The 22,574-nt window shown below is 45.8% G+C and overlaps 1 protein-coding gene across 1 annotated transcript in view; it reads left to right on the forward strand.

Annotated features, from left to right (window-relative positions):
- Positions 1-6,322: 6,322 nt before the first annotated feature.
- The window catches only part of SUSD4 (sushi domain containing 4), a gene marked incomplete at its 5' end in the record, with an annotated part of 70,846 nt that continues 54,594 nt past the window's right edge, over positions 6,323-22,574 (forward strand). Inside the window, 2 exons of the mRNA XM_044291303.1 lie at positions 6,323-6,332; positions 12,334-12,546. Of these exons, the coding sequence (XP_044147238.1) occupies positions 6,323-6,332; positions 12,334-12,546 (223 nt within the window). The remainder of the gene's footprint in view (positions 6,333-12,333; positions 12,547-22,574) is intronic.

Consider the following 22,574-nt stretch of genomic DNA (forward strand, 5'->3'; position numbering starts at 1 on the left):
ACTGGCCGGGACTTCTATGTCAACCGGCGATCGGTAAAGCGGCACTACCTCCCGGAGCATCTCCACAATCTGACCATAGGGGAGATTGTAGAATACACCCCAGCCGAAAGTCTAAGGGGCCCCTACGCCACCGCAGTGACTCGCCCGAAGGCGCCGGCTGAGAACTGGGACTCTGGAAAAGAGAGGTCAGAACCGGTTGAAACAGCTAGAGCGCACGTGGAAAAGGGCCAAACCACCCATCTTCAAAGTCAGGCCTACCTCAGTCCAGACGTCTTCTGGGAGCCTATCGTGCTGCAGGGGCTGGAGGAGCGGTATCCCCCTCCGGATGCAGTGAGACGAGAGGAGGAGAAGGAGCGGCAGGACAGCTGCTGGAGAGCCGAGGAAAGTGCTGAGGCCCGGCGCCAAGCAACAGCTGCCATTGTTCCCCCAGCGGCCGGACCCCCTGGACCTCCGGTAGATCCGACCACCTGTAGCAAAGCAGAACTAGAGACCCTACGAAAGAGGGTGTATTGGGTGGCGGACCTCGGCTGCGCTGGAGGCGTGCAGTGGTTTCCATTCCCGAGGACGGAGGCTGAAATGGAGGCCGTGAAAGACAAACCTCCCCCTCTAAAAATTGTCAGGGGAGACGGGTTCCAAATGTGGCCGGCCTTGCCAGAACAACTGCTGCAGGTTCCCTATGTCGACTCGTCATCTGAGGAAGAACATGATACTCGTCTGTGAGTACTTCTGCCCTCTTGTCCATCTCCTTAATGGCCGTTTTTGTCCCTCCAGTTGGCAGAGCTGGTGAAGCTTGCTGCCAGTTACCCACGGCCGGTGGCATCCTAGTTAAATAATGTGCCACTGTGTATCAATGCTTCCAGCTGCCTTTGTTTTGTTTGGGACATCCGGTTTGCTGCTGAATTCCCGGTTGTGCCTTGAAGTTTTTGCACAAATTTTACCCCTTTTACCCCCATTTCAGGTTGAAAAGACATTTTTATGTCAGCACTATTTTAAAGGGTAAGCAGGACTTGCCAGGATAACAAGGCCCTGGTATTGTCAGAGTCCTGTATTGTCATTTTATATATGTGCTGCTGACAGTATTTAATAACCGGTTTTTCTATTCAAGTATATGTGCCCAGAGATGGACTTCCTATGTGCAAGCCTCTGAGAGGTTAATTTATTATGGACTTATTTATTGTCATGGACTATCCTGGTTCTTTCAACATCCGCTGTGCCAGGTCAGCGCCCCCGTTCCACTCACTATCCTGTGAAAAAGAGAACGACGCCCCTTGTCACCAGACTTCGCCATTTCCAATTGGGTCTGATAAGAGTGTAATTGACATATATGTATGCATGCATGTGTCTTTCTCTATTTCAGGTCATGATTCCAGTTGGGCGGGCCCTGATGGAGTACGAGGTCGTACTCATCTTAAAGCAGCGGGGTATGTAGTGTACGGGAGAGTAATACCCCGTCACTACAGAAGGGTCACTTGGGTATTGTCGTTCCCCCTGTATTTTTGGGGAGGTTGGTATAGAATATCTTATAATGTCATGCTATGTATTTTCCTGTTACTGTGAAACGTGCATTTGCAGGCCGGCTAGGGTGTCATTCCAGCTCTGAGTCACTAGAGGGAGCTAGGAAACCCTAGGTTATATAAGGCCCAGTCAGGAAGTAGTAGCAGGAGAGTCAGACAGTGGGAGCAGAGGTCAGAAATGATCCTGTGTCTGAGAGAAGGCAAGGCTATGGGCCTGTGAGAGCATAGCAGGCCTGAAGTCTGCCGGCTAGGAGAGGGTAGTAAAGGCCCTGTAACCGGGTTCCGGATCCAAGGAAAAGGTTCCCCTCCTGAGTCACCATCCGTTCAGCTGAAGCAGCATAAGCGAGCCACAAGCCAAGACACAGATTACCACAGAGGCCGATCAGATAAAGCGAGAGGTACTCAAGATAACAGAGGAGGTACTAGATAAGGACAGCTTCAAGGGTACGCCAGATAAAGGGCATTAGACCTTGGAGGAAAGTCACATGTAGCAGGACCAGTCAGGAATAGTGTGCAAGCCGCCTGTACTGCATCTCCTGTAATCAACACTCTGTATAATTCATCGCTAAGACCGGCCTTCCTGTAATGTCAAGAACCATCTGTATTCTTCTAAAACCAACCGTCTTTTATGGAACTGTGCACTACCAGTGTCCGTGCATTATCCTGACTGATATTCAGTAAATGTTCCAGTTTTTGTTGGCTATCCTATGCTTGCTTCATTCTTCTACAATACCATACACGGCGTGTCACCGTTTAATTGACACTGGCGTCACGAACTGTTAAATACCTGCCTGTTCCAGTATTTGCCCCAATTGAAGACGACAGTGGATCCCAGGTTAGTGAGTCGATCTGCACTACAAAGCCCAGCATACACTACTGACCCCCTGGGACACTGCACATCCACTCAGAATGCATTAGGGCTGGACGGATCCGTTCGGGGCCGCTTGTGAGAGCCTTCAAACGGAACTCACAAGCGGAGCCCCGAACGCTAGTGTGAAAGTAGCCTTACCTTTGTCTTCAGGGCCTAGGGCTGCAAATGAACTCAGGATAGGCAGGTAGAGCAGTAGAAATCTTGGATCAGTACCTTTAGTCTTTGCAGCTAAAGTAAAAAATTAAGCAATATCGCAAATGTTCCTGATTTCTGCCTACAGGTCCTATCCAGATTTCTGTGTCTTCAGTGCAAACAAATTCTGTAGAGTCCCAAAATATTCTCTCTTCCATCTGGACTTCAGCTTTAAGTCTGTATAAGAAAGAGAAATGATGGCTTTATTATTTTCTTTAGGGGGAGTCTGTCAGCAGTTTTGACCATGCTACGCTGCTGACATCACTAGGTAGAGGAGAGCAGTACAAAGATACCTGTGGTGGAGCTATTATTATCAGGAGTAGTGTGAATATGATGTTTTATTTTGCTAGGTTCTGTTTCTGTCCTCTAAAGCCCCTGCCCTCTGCTCTGAGTGACAGCTGTTAAATACAAACAGAAGACCACTACAGCTGTCACACAGAGCACAGGGAAGGGATTGAAAAGCAGCTCAGAGCAGAGAGCACTCGAAAGTAAGGGCTCATGCACACGGCCGTTGCTCAGCCGTTCCGTGCATTGGGGACCGCAATTTGCCCAATGCATGGGCAACATCTGTGCGGATTCCGCAGACGGATCCAGACCCATTCAACTTGACAGAGTCCGTGATCCGTCTGCACTACAAAAAAAAAATAGAACATGTTCTATTTTTTTTGTGGTGCGGAGGCACGAAGAGAAAGCCCATGGAAGCACTCCCTAGTGCTTCCGTGGGGTTCCGTGCCTCCGTTCCGCAACGGACCTTCCATTTAAGTGAATGGGTCCACATCCGTGATGCGGTGAGCACATGGCCGGTGCCCGTATATTGCAGACCCACTGTTTGCGGGTCGCAATACGGGCATGGCCGGGCGATGGTCGTATGCATCTTCGTTCTTCGGGCAGAATAAAACCTCATAATCACACTACTCCTGATAGTAAACGCTCTACAAAAGGTATGTTTGTAACGCTCTCCCCTGATCCAACTTAGTATTGTCAGCAGTTTAGCAGACAAAACTGCTGACAGATTCCTATTAACGTGATAACTATAATTTTTTTATTTGTGATAACTTCCCTAAGGGTGGCCATATATGATTAACACCCTTCCTGTATTGTCTGTATAAACAGTACAGCAAGATGTGCGTGCTTTATGACAACTGCAAAGAATGATAGTTAATGGTCAGAGAAATATCATCAACTGGCACAGTCTCCAGAGACCCAAGAGTGACAGGGGAGCTACATACAGATTTATGTCTCTGTATATAGTATTACTATCTTGCCTCATCTAGGTCTCAACAGTTACTATAGAGCTGTCATGAAACCACCTGCTGAAAATGAGACGACTCTGCTGAAACTGTTCCAGGCTACACAGCAAAGCAGCAGGAAACATCAGCTTTACCGTGTTTCCTCTAGTGGCTAGAGCGAAAACAGCAATATATCAACATTTTTTTATGTGGATGATCAAATATAATATAAAAAATATATATATTACAAATATAGGTAAACTAATATGCAGTAGACTTTACCTCTGTTGGTGTTTATGTTATACCTGGGTCCATTATCATATGGCTAATAAATTCCCGTATAGTATGTGAAGTGACACTATCTATGTCACTTCCATGGATGTACAGTTGCATGAAGATTTTGGACCGCAGTGCAAAATCTGTACCAGGACCTCAGGCAAAGGGTACCATAACTTCTGAGAGTCTATTGATTGACTAGAGCTGTATAAAAAGTCCTGACAATGATCTCAATGAAGTCTTGGAGTCTAACAACAGGGTCATAGCTTCTTCTGGGGTAGAGGCTGGGTCCAGGGTCCACCTGTACAGTAGGTTCCCTCTTTATTATATCTTCAGCCTTCTATTCCTCCTCAGCAGAACTCACAATACAGTAACATTACGTCCCTGATCTACCAGACACAAAGCTTCCAGCAGGTTTTTAAGCTGCTGGGACATTCCTGATGCCAGTTACGTAACATTTCGTGCTGTGGCGTTGGCATTGATTAAGGGCTAGAGTCTAGTAAGCAGGGCCCCGCTGATTTCCCATCACTTGGCCTCGAGCAGCGGGTTTGTAGCTTACGATGCAGAATTTCTTTCTTCAGTGTCTTGTTCCTGCAGCACATAAATCTTACGTGGATGCAGAATAAGCAGAAGAGACGTCTGTGCGCTGCAGAATCGAGAAAAAGTTCCGTTCTTGGTATTTGGGTGGTTATGGAGATGGTACATTAAAGGGGCGTGAGGGATTAGCTCTATTTTGGGGGTCATTCTCACAATTATCTTCACAACAGCCGGATTGCAGGTCCAAACGTGAGATTTATTTTCATAGCATCAAAACATAAATGAAACAAAACAAACACCTGCCCGTCCGGGCACTTGCTAATACAAAAACACAAGCCCTGACTCACCTAGATCGAGTGCTGTTCACATGTGGAACATAAATGCGGCTTTCTACAGCCATACAGTCCAGGTGATCCTACAACACCTTTTGGGGGGATTGTGGCCCAGTAGTCCTCCCCACTCTGGCCTTGTGACCCTTGTTCCCAGGCGTCACGGCGTCCCCCAACGTCCCGGATAGCACCTAGCCCCGTGGCCCCTCAGCCAGCCTGAGACCGCTCGAACATAGCCTACAGCAGGACTTTCTCTCCTCTGACTGACAGTCTGGGCTGGGCTCCAGACTGATTGTGGCACCTGGTGCTGCCTCAGACCTTATGACTGACGGGGGAAGACATGGAAACTCCCGCCATAAATCTCCCCTAGCAGCTTTGAGGCCTGTCACTGCCTCACAGGGGGTATCTGGTTTGGAAAACCACATTTTAAATTCCCTATTAGCAAGTTAATAAAGGGGGGGTCCCAGATTCAGGATCGTCACCTATCAGCCAGAGCGGCTACAAAGAGTGTCTATCCATCTGGAGGACCCGGCCTAACACAGTCCATTGGTTTTAAAGAGAATTGTGCAATGCTTCATTTCTCCTGTTGTGGCGCTGCAGGAAAACTGTGCACTTGTTGCAGGTTCCCATCACAGATTAGAGAAGATCTCTGTGATCAGCTGATTGTTTGGGATCCTCCTAATAAAACTTGGGATCGATTTAAGCGGACAGCCCTGATTGAAGGACTTATATATGGAGTATGAATAATTATAACGCCATATTTTATACAAACGCATCTAGTTTTAGGGCGAGTTCCCTTTTTTTTTTGCTGCCATTTTTCAACAACGATGCTACATTTGGACTCACTTGTGGCCTTGCCGGCCAAGTGCGCAGTGCAGAAATTTTGTTAGAAAAAGTACTTTTTTATCTGAGAATCCTCAACCTAGTAGAGCAGCAGGCATGTTCCTAATGTGACAGGCAAAGGTTGGGGAGGGGAGGTGGCTGGATAACGTCCCTTACCATAGCTGTGGATTCGGTTTGGTGCTGGGGTGTGGAGTCTAAGGGATCTCCCTGTTCTTCACCCTTAACCCCTGCAAGGAGATATGGATATTCCGAGGTTACGGTAGAATAGTCACCCATTGATGGCAGTAGGTGTGATGCTGCAGTAGTGTAGTCAGGAATGGAGTCAAGGGTCATCACCAGGAAAGCAGTCGGGATGTCAGAGATCAAGAAAGTTATCAGTATCTGATCGGTGGGGGTCCGACACCCGGGACCCCTTTCGATCAGCTGTTTGAGGAGGCTGCAGCTCTCTGCTGAGCACTGCAGCCTCCTCACAGCTTACCAAGTACATACATTGTATAGTGGCTGTTCTTGGTATTGCAGCTCAGCCCCATTCACTTGACCAATGAACGTGACATCACTGGCCTACGTAAACCGCACGAAGGCCACGTCGCTCAATAGAGTGCCACGCACTCCTCATATAGCTGATTGCTGGGGGTCCCAGGTGTCAGACCCCCACTGATCAGATACTGTTAAAAACAGTCAGAAAACCCATTTAACATCCTCTTTTGCTGGAAAGTAGTGAGTGATACCCTTGGATCAAACCCATTCGCCTTTAACGGAGCTGCAATACCTGACACAACCCATGGACAGGTGTGGCGCTGTTTTTGGTAGAAAGCAGCCATGTTTTTTTAAACTTCTTTAAAGGTATGGACCAGGCAAAGGTTCTTTCATTCATGAGAGAAAGATGGAAAACTCACGAAAGGCTTTTTCCCGGCCAGAGTTGATCTTTCTTTAAAATCGCAGTTTCTTTCTATCGTGCGGGCATCAGCGGAGCAGTCTGTTTCTTGGATAAATGATTTATTTTTATCTACTTGTAGATATTGATTAGGAGTCCGTGTGGGCCGGAGCGCGCTGTCAGAGCCGGTCAATACTGTTATTGGAAATGCCTTTCTTCTCATTCAACAGAACATTCTCGTTGGGGAAATCTCACTTTTCATGCGGCGCTCCCTTCACAAGTCGATGATTGTGCCTGCAAACACAGAGCGAGCGAGGCTCCGGGGGATTCGGCTGCAAATCTACAGCTCCAGAGGATTGATGGAGCCGCACGAGGCCCCTTAAAGCGCAGCTTATGGAACTGACCCGTAGCTGTTTGTAGCCCGAAGGCACCGAAAATGCTGCCAATCGTTTTTTAAAGGAGTTTTCTGAATGTTTAAAACTGATGATCCATCCTTCAGGATAGGTCATCAGTATGTGATCTGTGGGGGTCTGACACCCGGGACCTCCAGAGATCAGCTGTGATGTCAACTAGGCCAGTGATGTCACTTCATCGGTCACATAGGCGCAGCTCAGTCCCATGGGGTTATCCCATGTAAAAAATGACAGAAATCATCTAGTACATGGCAATCTCTTTCTAACAAATCTAGAACCAGCCCTGAACCTCACATGGATCCAGAGATCTCCCCATTCATTGCTCCAATTGATCTGCTATATTAATTTCAAGCATGTTCTTTCTGCTGCAGCTCATTGGGCATGCCCTTTCTGCTGCAGATCTCTCCCTAGCACAGCTCAGGAGGCATTTGTAGGATGGAACTGAGTAGGTGTGTCCACCTCAGCGAGAAGTAAGAAAAAGACAAAACAGCAGGTGGCGCTATACAGGTACATTTTATTGAATAACTCATTGGCTATACAGAATGTATAATTATGTGAAATCATAAAAGTATTCAGATCCCAGGTTCTGGCTTGAAAACCGCAGAATATTTTTGTGGGACAAGCCCTTTCAGTAAATAGGGCTGAGCTGCAATACCAGTCATGGACACTAACTAATGGAGGGCACAGTGCTTTGTAAGCTGAGAGAAGCACTGCTGCCTCATGAAACAGCTGATTGCGGGGGGTGGCGGACTCCCACCGATCAGGTATTGATGGACTATCCTTAGAATAGGACTTCCGTTTTAAAACCCCTTTAAGTGGGACTCCAGCCCCAAGATTTATTTATGTAGCATTTACCAGTTAGGAGTGGGCTACCAGGTCACCTGCTCTGGCTGTTGGATGCCGGAAGGGGTGCTAACAAGCCTCGTTGTAAGGGCCATGATGTTTAGTTACGGTGCTTTGGTTGCAGCCTAAACTTTTCCCCTAGCTTTGTCTCACTACCTAAAATCGGTGGCTTAGTCACTTATACGTAGTTTTAAGACCATTCTGTCCCTTACCAAAATGCCAACCAGCTTTCCATCTACAGACTTATAGTGGGACATCAATCAGAGCTCCAAGAGGGATGGACAGAGGAGCCACTTTAGCCAATGACGAGACGGGTTTTTGTTGCGGCATTATGCATCCAGCGTTTGTTTGTTTTTTGTCCAGTATTTTTGCTGGAATCTGCAACAGAGGCTCCTGCCAGAACCTCCACTGCAAACATGAATCTGGCCTTGTGATGGTTACCGGTCTGCCAACATTGATCAGTATGGCCACCTTAAAAACCACCAGTCGGCAGGATCCACCCCACTAAACCAGGCATACTGCCTGGCAGGCCAGATCCTGCTTATTAAAATGATACCAGTCTGGTGAAAATCGGTTGCAGCATTCCCGAGAAAGAAAATACTTTAAATATTTATGCAAATTAGGGCTTCAGTGCTGGCCACACCCCTTAGTACACTGAAGCCGGGAGGTGCATAAACATTTTTTAAGGAATTTCTCGAGAAAGACACAACCAATTTGCACAAGGCAGCTATCATTTTAATCAGCAGGATCAACCCTACTAGGCAGTATGCATTCTTCAATAGTGTTCATCCAGCTGACAGATGCCCTTTAAAGCTTCCAGAGTATTGTTGATGTGGAGCAACATACAATGGATATATTTCCTCCTCAATAGTTTATTTGGTTTAATGTTATCCTGAGCTTGCTTGGTTGTTACATTTCCCACAAGGACCGTAGCTCCTCACTGGTGATCAGCTGCTCATTAAAGGGGTTATCCCATGAATATTATAAAAATGAAAATCAGACATCATATAGTACATGACAATTTTTTTCTAACAAAGCCAGAACCAGCCCTGTACCTCACATGGATCCAGAGATCTCCTCATTCATTGCTCTGCTAGATTTATATCAAGCTGGCAGCTCAGGGGGGTGTCTTCTCTGCTGCAGCTCAGGAGGCGTGTCTTCCCTGCTGCAGCTCAGGGGAGTGTCTTCTCGGCTGCAGCTCAGGGGAGTGTTTTCTCGGCTGCAGCTCAGGGGAGTGTCTTCTCTGCTGCAGCTCAGGGGGCATGTCCATTCCACTACAGCTCTCTTCCTATCATAGCTCAGGATACATTTTATTGAATAACTTAGTAACTAGACTACATTTTTAATCACATGCAATTACAAAAGTATTCAGATCCAGGTGCTGGGTTCAAAACTGTAGAATATTTTTTTGTAGGACAACCCCTTTAATATATTCAGAGCCCAGGGAGTTTAGTGGTCACTCATAGACTGTCCTTTTCCTGGTGTTAGCAGAATCTCCTACTAACTGATTAACCCGTGAGATACTAGGATTTTTTTTATGACAACCTCTGGTCCACCAGGACTCATGAATGGCCAGAATTTGTCAAAATGCTTCATCCTCCATCACTGTCCGATCCTGCCCACCCTCCTGTTATTGCAAAATATGTATGTGAACCCCCTACAGCAGCTCAATATGCAGTACCCCAGAACATATCTGCAAATAGTTTACTCTTTAAAGGGATTCTGTCATCAGATTTTACCCCTATAACCTAAAGATATCCTCATGGCCGGACTAAGAAGAAGAATCCTAAGCTGGCCTTATTAAACCTCACTGAGGCTCTATTTGTCCAAAAAACAGGTTTTTATAACCTGCCAATCACTTACTTAAGGTGCCCAAGGGGAGGTCCGTTAATACAGGGTACTCATCCGCACCCCTCGCCGTCCGGTGCCCAGCGCCGCCTTCCGTCTTCATCGCCGCCTTCCCTGTCTTCAGCGCCGCCTTCTACAGCTCAGCACCGCCTCCGCAATCCTCCCCGTCCCTCTGCCAGATCCCGCGCCTGAGCACTAAGCACAGCCAATCTGCAGGTCATATTAGGGTTGAGCGAAGTGCGCATCACGCCGGCGCATGCGCACTTCGCTCAATGAAGCTGCTGCCAGGAGTCCGCACGGGCGCATCAGGCCGAGCCTAGTGCGCAGGCGCGGGATCTGGCAAAGGGACGGGAGGATTGCAGAGGCGGCGCTGAGCTGTAGAAGGCGGCGCTGAAGACGGAAGGCGGCGCTGGGCACCGGACGGCGGGGGGTGCGGACGGGCACCCTGTATTAACGGACCTCCCCTTGGGCACCTTAAGTAAGTGATTGGCAGGTTATAAAAACCTGTTTTTTGGACAAATAGAGCCTCAGTGAGGTTTAATAAGGCCAGCTTAGGATTCTTCTTCTTAGTCCGGACATGAGGATATCTTTAGGTTATAGGGGTAAAATCTGATGACAGAATCCCTTTAATGTAATCTTATGTCATGCATTGTTAATGCCTTGTATATTCCCAACATGGCTCTTGTATGGTAGTGTCGGAGTTAACTAACTCTGACACAGCCCTTTGCAGGAAGTTGCTAAGTGGTGGCTGGCTCCACCTAGCTCTAGAGCAGTGCTCCATTCATTTGTATAGCCAAGCAAGTTGTAGTTTTACCACAGCTGGAGTGCCGGAGGTTAGCCATCACCGCTTTAGAGGGTTCTATTCAGGCCTCTTTCATGCAGCCGTTGTTGTTCCATTCCGTGCATTGGGGACCGCAATTTGCACGTCCGTGCAGTGGCCGGGACAGATCCAGACCCATTCAACTTGAATGGGTGCGTGATTTGTCTGTTCCGCAAAAAGATAGAACAAGTTTTTTGTGGAACGGAAGCACGAATCGGAACCCCACGGAAGCACTCCGTAGTGCTTCCGTGGGGTTCCATTCCGTGCTTCCGTTCCGCACAGCATCTCCGGATTTGCGGACCCATTCAAGTGAATGGGTCAGCATTTGTGATGCTTAATACTCACAGCCGGTGCCCCGTGTATTGCGGTACCACCGTATGCGCCCCGCCGTGCCTAAATCTATACACTTTTATCTGGGAGACAATTGCACTGTGTACAGTTGGAACTGGGTTTTGTCATAACTGGATGTTCTACAACTCGACTACAGTAAAGAGAGACGTTTATTCTGTGTAATCTTACACCCATCCAGACACTTAAGATCATGGCACCCCAGCTACCATCAGACAGGAGCCTAAAAACCAAGGTGTGCCCCGAAGGAAAAAAGGGTGTGTCCTCCTTGTGCTAAATTGGCTCTACAGAGAAGAAAACCACTGTGATAGACCGCGTTATAACAGAAGCCACTACCACGCTCATCCTCCACTCCGGCTCCTCACGGACCGCCGCAAATACAGTAGAGCTAATTCTATATTACAGCTTTGTGTTCCCAGAAAGGACAATTGCGTCTGACATTTATTGGCCTTTACTAGGTCTAATCAGGCGTTTTCTCGCTCGTGTGTCCATATTTAAGACTTGCACGCGATGTAAAGGGCAAACTGGGTTCATTTCATAAGTCACGGACAGACAGCAGCTGCTTCCCGCGCGGTCATCGTTTTCTGCTGTTCTGATCAGTGGAGCAGACGAAGAGAAAAACAGAGATGAAGAGGCCGAGGGGATGATACTAATCCATTATATCAAATGGATATCCAGATTTATCCACCTTAGGTTATCCTCAAAGATGACAAAAAATTCTTAGGAATATTTTTTTTTTCTGGAGCTATGAGCTTAGCAAGTGTTCATATCAGACTGAGCAAGTCTTGAGCAACATGCTTGTTCTCCAGCCCAACCTGACACATTAAAGGGGCTCTCCGGGAATGATCAGCCCGATCACTTGAGATTGTACCGTGGGGAACCCCTCTGAGGATGTTTTTCCTTCTAATAGTCCCATTTTTGTGGGACTGTCTTATGAACAGGACTAAAAAGGGGCAGGGCTTATTACATAATTAGCATAAATTAACATACATTGTGGTACTTGTATAGAGGAACAAGAGGCAGGGCTTATCACTATTTACATAAAAAGTGGCATTTGCGGCATTTCACACGGGGCAGGATTAAAATGTTCTTGCTGCAGTTTTTACGCTGAGCCTTCACAATAGGCCGACACTTGCTATCACTTTTCAGCTGGTGCTGTGTACACGAGAGCAGGGTAAGCAGTCGTCTTATTATCACAGGCAGGATTACAATGGCAGGTAACACATCTGTTCTAAAGCAGGAGGCAGATAACACAGGATCACATCATAGATAAAGAACAGAACAGCACAGAGCATGCTCACTACTGTCTCCTGCAGAAGTCAATAGGCTGTTTCTAATAATTTGGTTCTATCATGTGACCAATCATAATCATGCATTTTAATTTTTTTATGTTTATTAGGGTTTGATGACATCAGCTCTTGCCCTGTTCTGGACGTTCCTGAAAATGGATACAGGACTCAAATCAAGAGTGTCTCTGAAATCGCCATTGTTCGGTTCCACTGTCAGAGTGGATACAGACTCAAGGGTCCTTTAAAGAAGACGTGCGTGCGCCTCAATAATGGCTCTCTGTCATGGCGGCCGAGTGACACACCAGTGTGCCTAGAACAAGGTGAGACAAGAAATACTCATTGCCTTCAGGGAGTAGGCACGGTCTGTAGGTCATATTTATTTAAAAGATCATTGAATTGAATAAATATATAGATAGATAGACATAAGAGAGGTAGATAAAACCAGCCTGGATGGAGAGGTTGGGTGTGGTAAACCGCTAGGTTCTCAAGTTGGTGGAGGTCCTGTTTGCCTTTTCCATAATCAGGCCTTGACTAGAAGTAAAAATTGAGGTTCTGGCACAGATGGTGCATCTAGGCCTAGAGCAAATTTTCCCACCAGAACAGACTAAATAACCTGACACCTCCTTTTTCCTGCAGCTCAATTGTTAGCTTTGTAGTATAGACTGGGACAGATTAGGCAGAGTCATCTCAACATCTTTAGTAGGACAGCAAATTAATAAGAGCTTTATTATACTGCTGAAAATCTAGATAAGGCAGGATGGTAACACAAGGTACACAGATTAGTCTCTGTATATAGCTCCCTTTAATCAGGTCTTGGCTTAAAATAATGGTCAGGGCCCTGGTGCAGATAATACCTTAGGACCCAGAAGGTTCAAACACAATCTCTGATACCAAGATGTTTTCACATTAACCACTGAAGCGCATACAAAAGGCCTGTTTTCTGCAGCTGTCTTGTCAACTCTGTTGCATAGTCTGGGAGGGAATAAGCAGAGTCATCTCATGATCATTAGAAGGGCAGCAAATCAATGCTATATTTATGGCACTGCTGGAGGCCTAGATTAGGCCGGGCAGTAAGGCTATATATATAAATTAGACCCTGCATGCAGTTCCCCTCTCACTCCCTGGTTTCTGGAGAAGGGGCCGTACATCAGCATATTGTGATATTATAACCAGTATGCAGTAATCTCCCCCTAGTGGTGGCTGCAGGTAGTCAGCATTTTATCATTTAATATACTCTAAAAGAGGTATTCAAGTTTGTACAAGTTATCCCCTATCCACAGCATAGGGGATCATTTTAAGATCGGTTACAGGGCCTCAGTGACCATGTGACATGTATAATACTGGCAGAGGGGCCTATGTTAAGAGTATCATTTATTTTTTCCATTGTTCTGGTGATTACAGATAATACGCCTTATAAATCTTTGAAAACAAAATCTTAACAAGCTCCGTCCATACCAATCTGTGGCCGGAAAGTCTTGTACAGCCGCTAATGGGGGAGTTCTGCTGTATTAATCTTAATTAGTTGAGAATAGATTTTAATTATAAACTCCTATTATCTTTGCTGCGATCCTGTACAAAATCCAAATTAAATTTCCATTCTATTATGTCGTGAGGAAAATAATGTTCTCCTTGTGCCAAGAAAGGAAAATAGGTATATTGATCCCAGAAAAATGCTTCATAATGAAATAGCCGGAGCTCAGGGGTCTGCAAATCTCCATGAGCACAAAGAGAAATCTGACTGATTGAGATAGATAAATAGATAGATATGAGATAGATAGATAGATATTAGATAGATAGATAGATAGATAGATATTAGATAGATAGATAGGAGATAGATAGATAGATAGATAGATAGATATGAGATAAATAGATAGAGAGAGATAGATATGAGAGAGAGAGAGAGATAGATAGATAGATATGAGATAGATAGATAGATAGATATTAGATAGATAGAGACATAGGAGATAGATCCATACATAGATAAAAAAAATATCTAGACGACATCTAGACAAATACAAAGTGAATGAATGCAAAAATGTGCAGCTCACTGCTAACCCTCATTGCTTTACATGTCTCCTCTGGCTTGTGCCCCGGGGCATTGAAATTGCAGAGTTCCTTAGTATTGTTTAGTATGTTGTATTTTTTCCTGAAGACGTTTCGCTAGTCATCCAACTGGCTTTCTCAATTAGAATTACTTGTATATGAATTCTCCTGCAAAGCCAAGGAAAATGGGTGAAGAACTTGCAGGGTAGGGTTCCTCCCCAGCTGGAGACAGACGTCCTAGACCTTACAGGGAAATTTCCCGGCGGGCCGATGCCCAGGGGGCGCCTAGGCCCTCCTCAAGGCCGGCAAGTGGAAATTTTTGGAGATGTATTTTGTGCTTGACTGTGGTATTTGGCTCTGTTGGGGTGGTATAATGTGCTACAATAGGGTATTGCTGGCCCTTTAAGTTCCCAGTTCGCCCCTGGACGTCCTGGCTAAAAGGTTTGAACTGTGTGATTGCCCCCATTACCATCCCAAGTGTGGATATTATCTCAGCCACAGAAGCCTCCATCCATGACAACAAAATGGCACAAGATGAGGCTGAACAACTTCATCTTAAAGTGTCTGCAGCCTTACCCAGCGCTAACCCCCCCCCCCCCCCCATCCAACCTGACTACACAAGAAAGGAAGGCCATTACATCCCTCAAGAAAGATCCAAACATCACCACCCTGCCCGCTGATAGAGGAAGATGCACGGTTGTACTTAATCCGTCTGACTACCATGTCCATGCTAAGGTGACCACACTTCTTAGTAATAACACAGATCAAGCCTGTCACGTTCGGGGGTCCCACGGGGGGGACCTCTGGGACGTCATGCGAGCTGGACAAGGCAAAACAGGCCAAGGACCCCTGGACACATAACCAATACAAGGAAACAAGACACGTGACAATGATTACAACAGAGGCCTCAATGTAATGAACCAGATCAGTGGGTGGGAACCCACTGCGCCACTGACTAGCAATACTCTGGAGGGGCGTAACTAAGCAACACCTGGTCTTCACTAGAGCCTCAGATGGTGAGGATAGGCTTGAGCCACGGTTGTTGCCAGGGGCTACTCCAAAGCATAAACCGAGTCAGTGGCAGCAGGAACAGGCGGCAAGGAGATACCAGACAAGGTACTGACAGTACATTGAGTCCATAGACAGGCAAGGCATAGCATAGGAAGACGCAATTACCTGCGCCGCCAGCAAAAGAAGCTAAGCAGCCCCAGGCAGAGCTGCACACAGACAGAGAATGGGCATTCCCCCTCCGGGGAACACAGGAACACTCTTCCGAAGGCAGACATGGACAGATAAGAACAGAAGCAGACATGAACGGAACACCAGAAGCAGTAAGGACTTCCAGACAGACAATAACAGGAACATAGATCAGATAAGCTCTACTAGGCTATAGAGATACAGGAACATAGATCAGATGCAGATAAGCTCTGCTAGGCTATACAGATACAGGAACATAGATCAGATGCAGATAAGCTCTGCTAGGCTATACAGATACAGGAACATAGATCAGATGCAGATAAGCTCTGCTAGGCTATACAGATACAGGAACATAGATCAGATGCAGATAAGCTCTGCTAGGCTATACAGATACAGGAACATAGATCAGATGCAGATAAGCTCTGCTAGGCTATACAGATACAGGAACATAGATCAGATGCAGATAAGCTCTGCTAGGCTATACAGATACAGGAACAGTACAAGGCAAGGTACAGGGCCAGAAGACAGCAATGCAGAACCAGGCGGAACCTACCGAGACGTAGATGGCCGGACCCCCTGGGTCAGTAGCAAAGGGCAAAACCTGGCAAAGCAAACATAGACAGACCTGACAGAGCAGAAGGGTGAAACACCCACAAGACAAAGACAGACTGACCTCAAATGCTCCGGGCTCAAAGGCAGAAATAGCAGCCTAACGAGCGCACCTGAAAGGACACACCCAGAAACCTCACAGGGGAGATTAACCCCAACAGCACCAAACAGGGAGGTACCAAAACAGGTCAGGGGTAACCAGAAACCACAGCAACCCTAGTTGCGACACAGGACATTGCCCCTAGCAACCAGCATTCACGGAACACCACAGCCAGTACGCAAGAGCGCAATAAACCTTAAAATACCCACAGGGAGACAATACAGCCAAAGGGGGATACACACACACGCGGGCAGGAACACACAAGATACCGCAGCCAGCATGCAGCCAAAAGAAACCAGCCTACACGGGACACCGCAGCCAGTACGCAAAAGGCGTGCAGCCAGCCTGCACGGCCATCCACGTCACGGTGGACCGCACCGTGACAAAGCCCTAAGAAGGGACCCAACCGGCGGTTACAAGAAAAAGGTCTTAGAACTCTTACAACAGTTAAAAATAGGAGCAAGCTAATGATTGGGCCAAGTACCATCACCTCGACCCTGTGAAGGCCCCTCTTCTATATGGACTTCCTGAGATACGCAAGGAGGGGACCCGTCTCAAGCCTATTGTCAGTAGCATCAACATAGCCAAATACTTAGCCAACATACTAGCCTCTTTGGTTGAAAATATGGAGCACCACATCCAGAACTCCAAGGATTTTACCTCCAAGTCCAAGGCTTGATACTGGGTACAGAGGAAGCAATGGTTTCCTAGGACGTCTTCACAAGCATACCCAGAAAAGAACTGATCAGGCATATCCCCATGCATTCTGAATGGAGAGCAATCTGTTCAGGATGCATCAGGATGTCTTCAGTTCAGTCATCTGATCAGGACAGAGATAAAACCGCAGCATGCTACGGTTTTATCTCCGGCCAAAAAAACTGAAGACTTGCCTGGATTTTTTTCCATAGGAATATATTAGTGCCGGATCCAGTATTCCAAATACTGGAATGCCGGATCAGTCCTTATGCGCAGACCGGTAAAAATGTGAAAAGAAATCGAAACGGATCAGTTTGTCCGTATGACAGACGGACAGACGGATCTGTTCTTGCAATGCATTTATAAGACGGATCAGGATCCTGAAATCCGTTGGCATACGTTTTGCCGATTCCTCTGCCGCAAGTGTGAAAGTAGCCTCTGACTTATTACTACTGATATCTCTACCTACTTCCAGTCTTGTAGTTCTTTTCATTTTAGCTCCAGCAACATATGAGCCGAAAAATAAATAAATTCCGGGGGGGGGGGGCACATAAGGAGGCAGAGGGAACGGGGCTCGGCTGGCCAGTGAGCGCAGTCCCCGCTGTCTCATCGGCAGAAATTATGTAAATGTGAGATTATAGAAGAGGGGCTTATAAATAATATTTCAGAACGGAGAACAAATCCAATTAAACTCCAGTTGGGCACATTACCTGCGTGACTGAGCCGGGGATCACATCTGAGAACCGAGTGAACTTTCCGCAGATTATATTAGCATGTTATCCACGCGCCGCAGCAGCAAACGGCCCTTCTGTTACCGAGAGCTGCTCAAAGGAAAAGCCTTCAAATATCAGCAAAATAGCAAAAAATCCCTAAAGAGCTTGTGTGCTGGAGATAGAACCACAATGGTGTACGCCTCCATCCGTTATAGGGGCCCAAGACTGTCTGACATGTACGTTCCCTGTACCCAAAGATAGATATTAGACAGATAGATATGAGATAGATAGATAGATAATAGATAGATAGATATGAGATAGATAGATAGATAGATAGATAGATAGATACGAGATAGATAGATAGATAGATAGATAGATAGATAGATAGATAGATAATAGATAGATAGATATGAGATAGATAGATAGATAGATAGATAGATAGATATGAGATAGATAGATAGATAGATAGATAGATAGGAGATAGATAGATAGATAGATGATAGATAGATAGGAGATAGATAGATAGATGATAGATAGATATGAGATAGATAGATAGATAGATAGATAGATAAATAGATAGATAGATATGAGATAGATAGATAGATATGAGATAGATAGATAGATATGAGATAGATAGATATGAGATAGATAGATATGAGATAGATAGATAGATATGAGATAGATAGATAGATAGATAGATAGATAGATAGATAGGAGATATAAGATAGATATATAGATATACGATAGATCAGTATGCAGATACAAATGCAGTGACGCAGCAGATCACTGCTAAAGAGTTAATTTCATGCTAAAGAGTTCAATGTTTTTTTTACTGCCCAGATAGATTGATAGATATTTTTCTTACTATTCCTGGAGAGAGGATCACTGCTAAAGAGTTAGTTTCATGCTAAAGAGGTAAATGTTTTTTACCACCCAGATAGATTGATAGATATTTTTTCTCACTATTCGTGTAGAGAGCTGCCTTTTTTGGATTAGATAGATAGATATGAGATTAATTTTCCTAGCTCAAAGGAACACTAAACACCAAAAATGCACAAAAAATGTAAAGAATTTCCCAGCCGTTCCTCTCTTTATTTTCTCCTTTCCTATTTTGTCTTGTATTATAATTATAACTGAGACTACATGAAGACATCTTCCCTCTGTGTGCTCCAGGAGGTCTTCCATATGTCCCCTCCTCACTATTCTGTATCTGACTGTAAGACAGGGGGCTGCACCAGGAGCCTCCCCCTCTGCCCTGTCTGCATAAAGATTATTAAACCCCGCCTCTCAGCCACCACCCACCAGCCTGAAATGGAGCAGATCGGCAAGAGATTAACCCTTGTGTTCTCTAAAGGACTTCTACAAGGACAGCTGTGTTTCCTGCTCCCTTGTGCCTTTCATTTCTAGGGTTAGTGTTCCTTTAAGAGAGGCGCCTCATCTTATATACCTTTTGCATTTCGGAGCTGCTTTGCGAATCCTTCTGCGATGCTGGTGAGCCTAGACTAGGAGATTAACCATTGTATTAACACGTTGGGATCTGCTGGGAGTAGGGATCCATCCGACTGTTACCACAACGAGATTCACGCCATTGTATATTGGAATTAGTGAACGCCGTTTCTGGTCGTACCGCCATCTGATAGCGGGATTAGCATCGGATGAACGTTATTATCACTCTGTAATTAATATGTAAAATATCTGAGGACTCTCTAATCACTTTCTTCTAATCTGAGAATTTAACACTCGGTCTGACATTGGAACAATGCAGGGAATAAATATCAATTCAGGAAGCCATTTTTCTCTTCTGACTTTAAAATAATCTGTTAATAACTTCCCGCACCTTTATATAACGGTACATGAAGGGCTTCAGCAATTTGACGTTAAAGGAGTCCTCCGGGAAATAAGAAAATGAAAATTCCTAAATATTACTTTATAATAAATATATTCTCAAATACCTTTCATTATTTATAATGGCTCATTTTGTCTGGGGAGAAATCATCAGGGGAAACAAAATGGCCGCTGTCCTATTAGTGCACACAAAACCTGTCCTAATCACACAGCAGGACAAGTTACTTCACAACACTGAGGTAAAGAGCTGCCTCATCCTCCTCTCTGCTCTGCTTGTCAGGGATTATGATCCTGAATACAGCGGATAATAACTTTAGCCGAGTCTCTGGTGAATTTAGTACAGAGAGGATGGACAGGGCAGACTGTGGCTGTGGTAATAGAGACTCCATACAACTGCTGCTGCTCATTAGCCACACCGCACAATCCTCTCATGTCTCCTCATCATCTCCATTCCCACAGAGATTCACCTGTATTCAGAATCGTAATCCCTGACAAGTAGAGCAGAGAGGAGGATGAGGCAGCTCTTTACCTCAGTGCTGTGAAGTAACTTGTCCTGCTGTGTGATTAGGACAGATTTTGTGTGCACTAATAGGACGGAGGCCATTTTATTTCTCCTAATCATTGCTCCCTAGACAGTACGAGCCATTATAACTAATGAAAGGTATTTGGGAATATATTTATCATAAAGTAATATTTAAATATTTTCATTTTCTTAATTCCCGGAGAACCCCTTTAATGTGAGGCTGGGTTCCCATGTGATCTGCCATGGAGTGGGATTCAAGTATTTTTGGTTTGCTGTCCCTTTCTGTCACTACTGGCGTCAGCACTGTAGAGGGGCGTTATAAGTACAAGGGGCAATACTGGGGCGATACAGGGGGTTATTATAACTACTGAGGGCACTGCAGGTGGACACAACTATGGGGGCACTACAAGGGGACATAACTACTGAAGCACTACATGGGGACATTATAACTACTGGGGGCACTACAAGGGGACATTATAACTACTGAGGGCACTACATGGGTATCTTATAACTACTGAGGGTACCACAAGGGGAACAATATAACTACTGGGGGCACTACAGTGTAACACTAAACTACTGGGGGCACTACGGGGGTGATATAACTACTAGGGGCACTACAAGGGGACATTATAACTACTGGGGGCGCTACAGGGGGACATTATAACTACTGGGAGCACTACAGTGTAACACTAAACTACTGGGGGCACTACAAGGGGACATTATAACTACTGAGGGCACTACATGGGTATCTTATAACTACTGAGGGTACCACAAGGGGAACAATATAACCACTGGGGGCACTACAGTGTAAAACTAAACTACTGGGGGCACCACAGGGGGACATTATAACTACTGGGGGGCTCTACAGTGGGACATTATAACTACTGGGAGCACTACATTGTAACACTAAATTACTGGAGGCACTACAGGAGGAATATAACTACTGGGGGCACTACGGGGGTGATATAACTACTAGGGGCACTACATGGGGACATTATAACTACTGGGGGCACTACAAGGGGACATTATAACTACTGGGAGCACTACAAGGGGACATTATAACTACTGAAGGCACTACAGGACACATTATGATCACTGGTGAAATACAGGGGGTCATTATAACTACCAGGGGCACTACAGAGGGACAGAACTATAGGGGCACTACAAGGGGACATTTTAACTACCGGGAAATTATAGAGGGTATAATACCTGGTAGGGTTGAACCTGCTGCATAAAATGATACTTTATTTATATGTGACTGCACCACTAATGCTCCTGTGCTGGCCCAGACTGATCCCTTTGGGTATCACTACAAGAATATAATCTGATTCGCACACATACTGTTGCCTCCATTTCTGTATTGTTTGTTTTTTGGTCCCCTGATGAACTGACCCCAGAGAACGGTTACGAGAAACGCGTCGGGACAAATTTTGCATTCCTGGGACATATGGCATGTGCTCCTTTTTTTTCTCACTGGTGATCGAAACCTGGACGCCGCTGGTTCACTTGGGAGCATATATGTATTGTGTGCGATTATTTTTGTAACTTTATTATTTTCTGATACATGCATTGACTTATGACATTACTATTGGACTGCAATCATACTAGGTCTCCTCTCGGGTGGCGGTATCTATACCTGGTCAGGGACATGTCGGGCCTATCAGGAGGTTCCTGACACGGGATCGCCCGTTCCGTTTTGCTAGGCGGGGCCTATAGTTTGATAGGGCAAGTGTGAGGGTGAGTAAATTTTCCTTTCCTTGTCCTGCCCAGCCTCAAGGTTAATTGCTTTTTAAGGGCACAAATTGGGTGATTTTTAATGATCATCAGTAAAGGTTACGTTTTACACTAGTGAAGGTACATCTCGCCTGGCCATGTCATCTCACTCCTACGCCGCAGTTTACATTCTCAGCGCATGCACAGTAGTCATCTGCGTGGCTAAGGAAGCAGAGGCAGATGCTCTGTGCATGCGCCGACTGTGTCATCTTTGGCGCAGGCGCGATGTTACAGGGCTAGGCGCTTTACCTGGCCTTGTAATCTTGCACATAGGCCATGGTGCATACTATCAGCACATGCGCAGTAGTCATCTTTGCTGCTGATTAGATGCAGGGTTAGATGCTCTACACATGCATTGATGGTGTCCTCTACGGCGCATGTGTGAGATTACAGGCCCAAGCGAAATTCCTGGTCCTGTCAATCAAGGGGTGGGGGAGCTCTGGTGCTCCGAGAAGGTCTGGCCCACCCCTCAGTGCACCAAAGAGCTAATTTATATATAAATATGTTCTGGTAATGGCGCCACAGAGACAGATATATAAGGTATCGTTTTACCCAGCAGGATCAACTGTGCCGGGCATTTTTAATAGGGTTGATCCTGATGAACATGCTCTTTTTTGCGGACCCATTGCAATAAATGGGTCGGCATCTTATCCGCAAAAGAAACTGAATGGACATGAAAACAAAATACGTTCATGTGCATGAGCCCTTACTTGAATAAACTTGCATCCAGACACTGGCAGGTGATCTCGGACACTTTGCTTTGCCTTTCCCTGCTGTACTAATCTCTCTCTTCAATCTGGTATCTGCACCTTTTAGCAGTTCTGGTAGCTTTGATTTGGGTGCCTTTGG

The sequence above is a fragment of the Bufo gargarizans genome, chromosome 4 (assembly GCF_014858855.1).
Source record: "Bufo gargarizans isolate SCDJY-AF-19 chromosome 4, ASM1485885v1, whole genome shotgun sequence".
Lineage (NCBI taxonomy): Eukaryota > Metazoa > Chordata > Amphibia > Anura > Bufonidae > Bufo > Bufo gargarizans.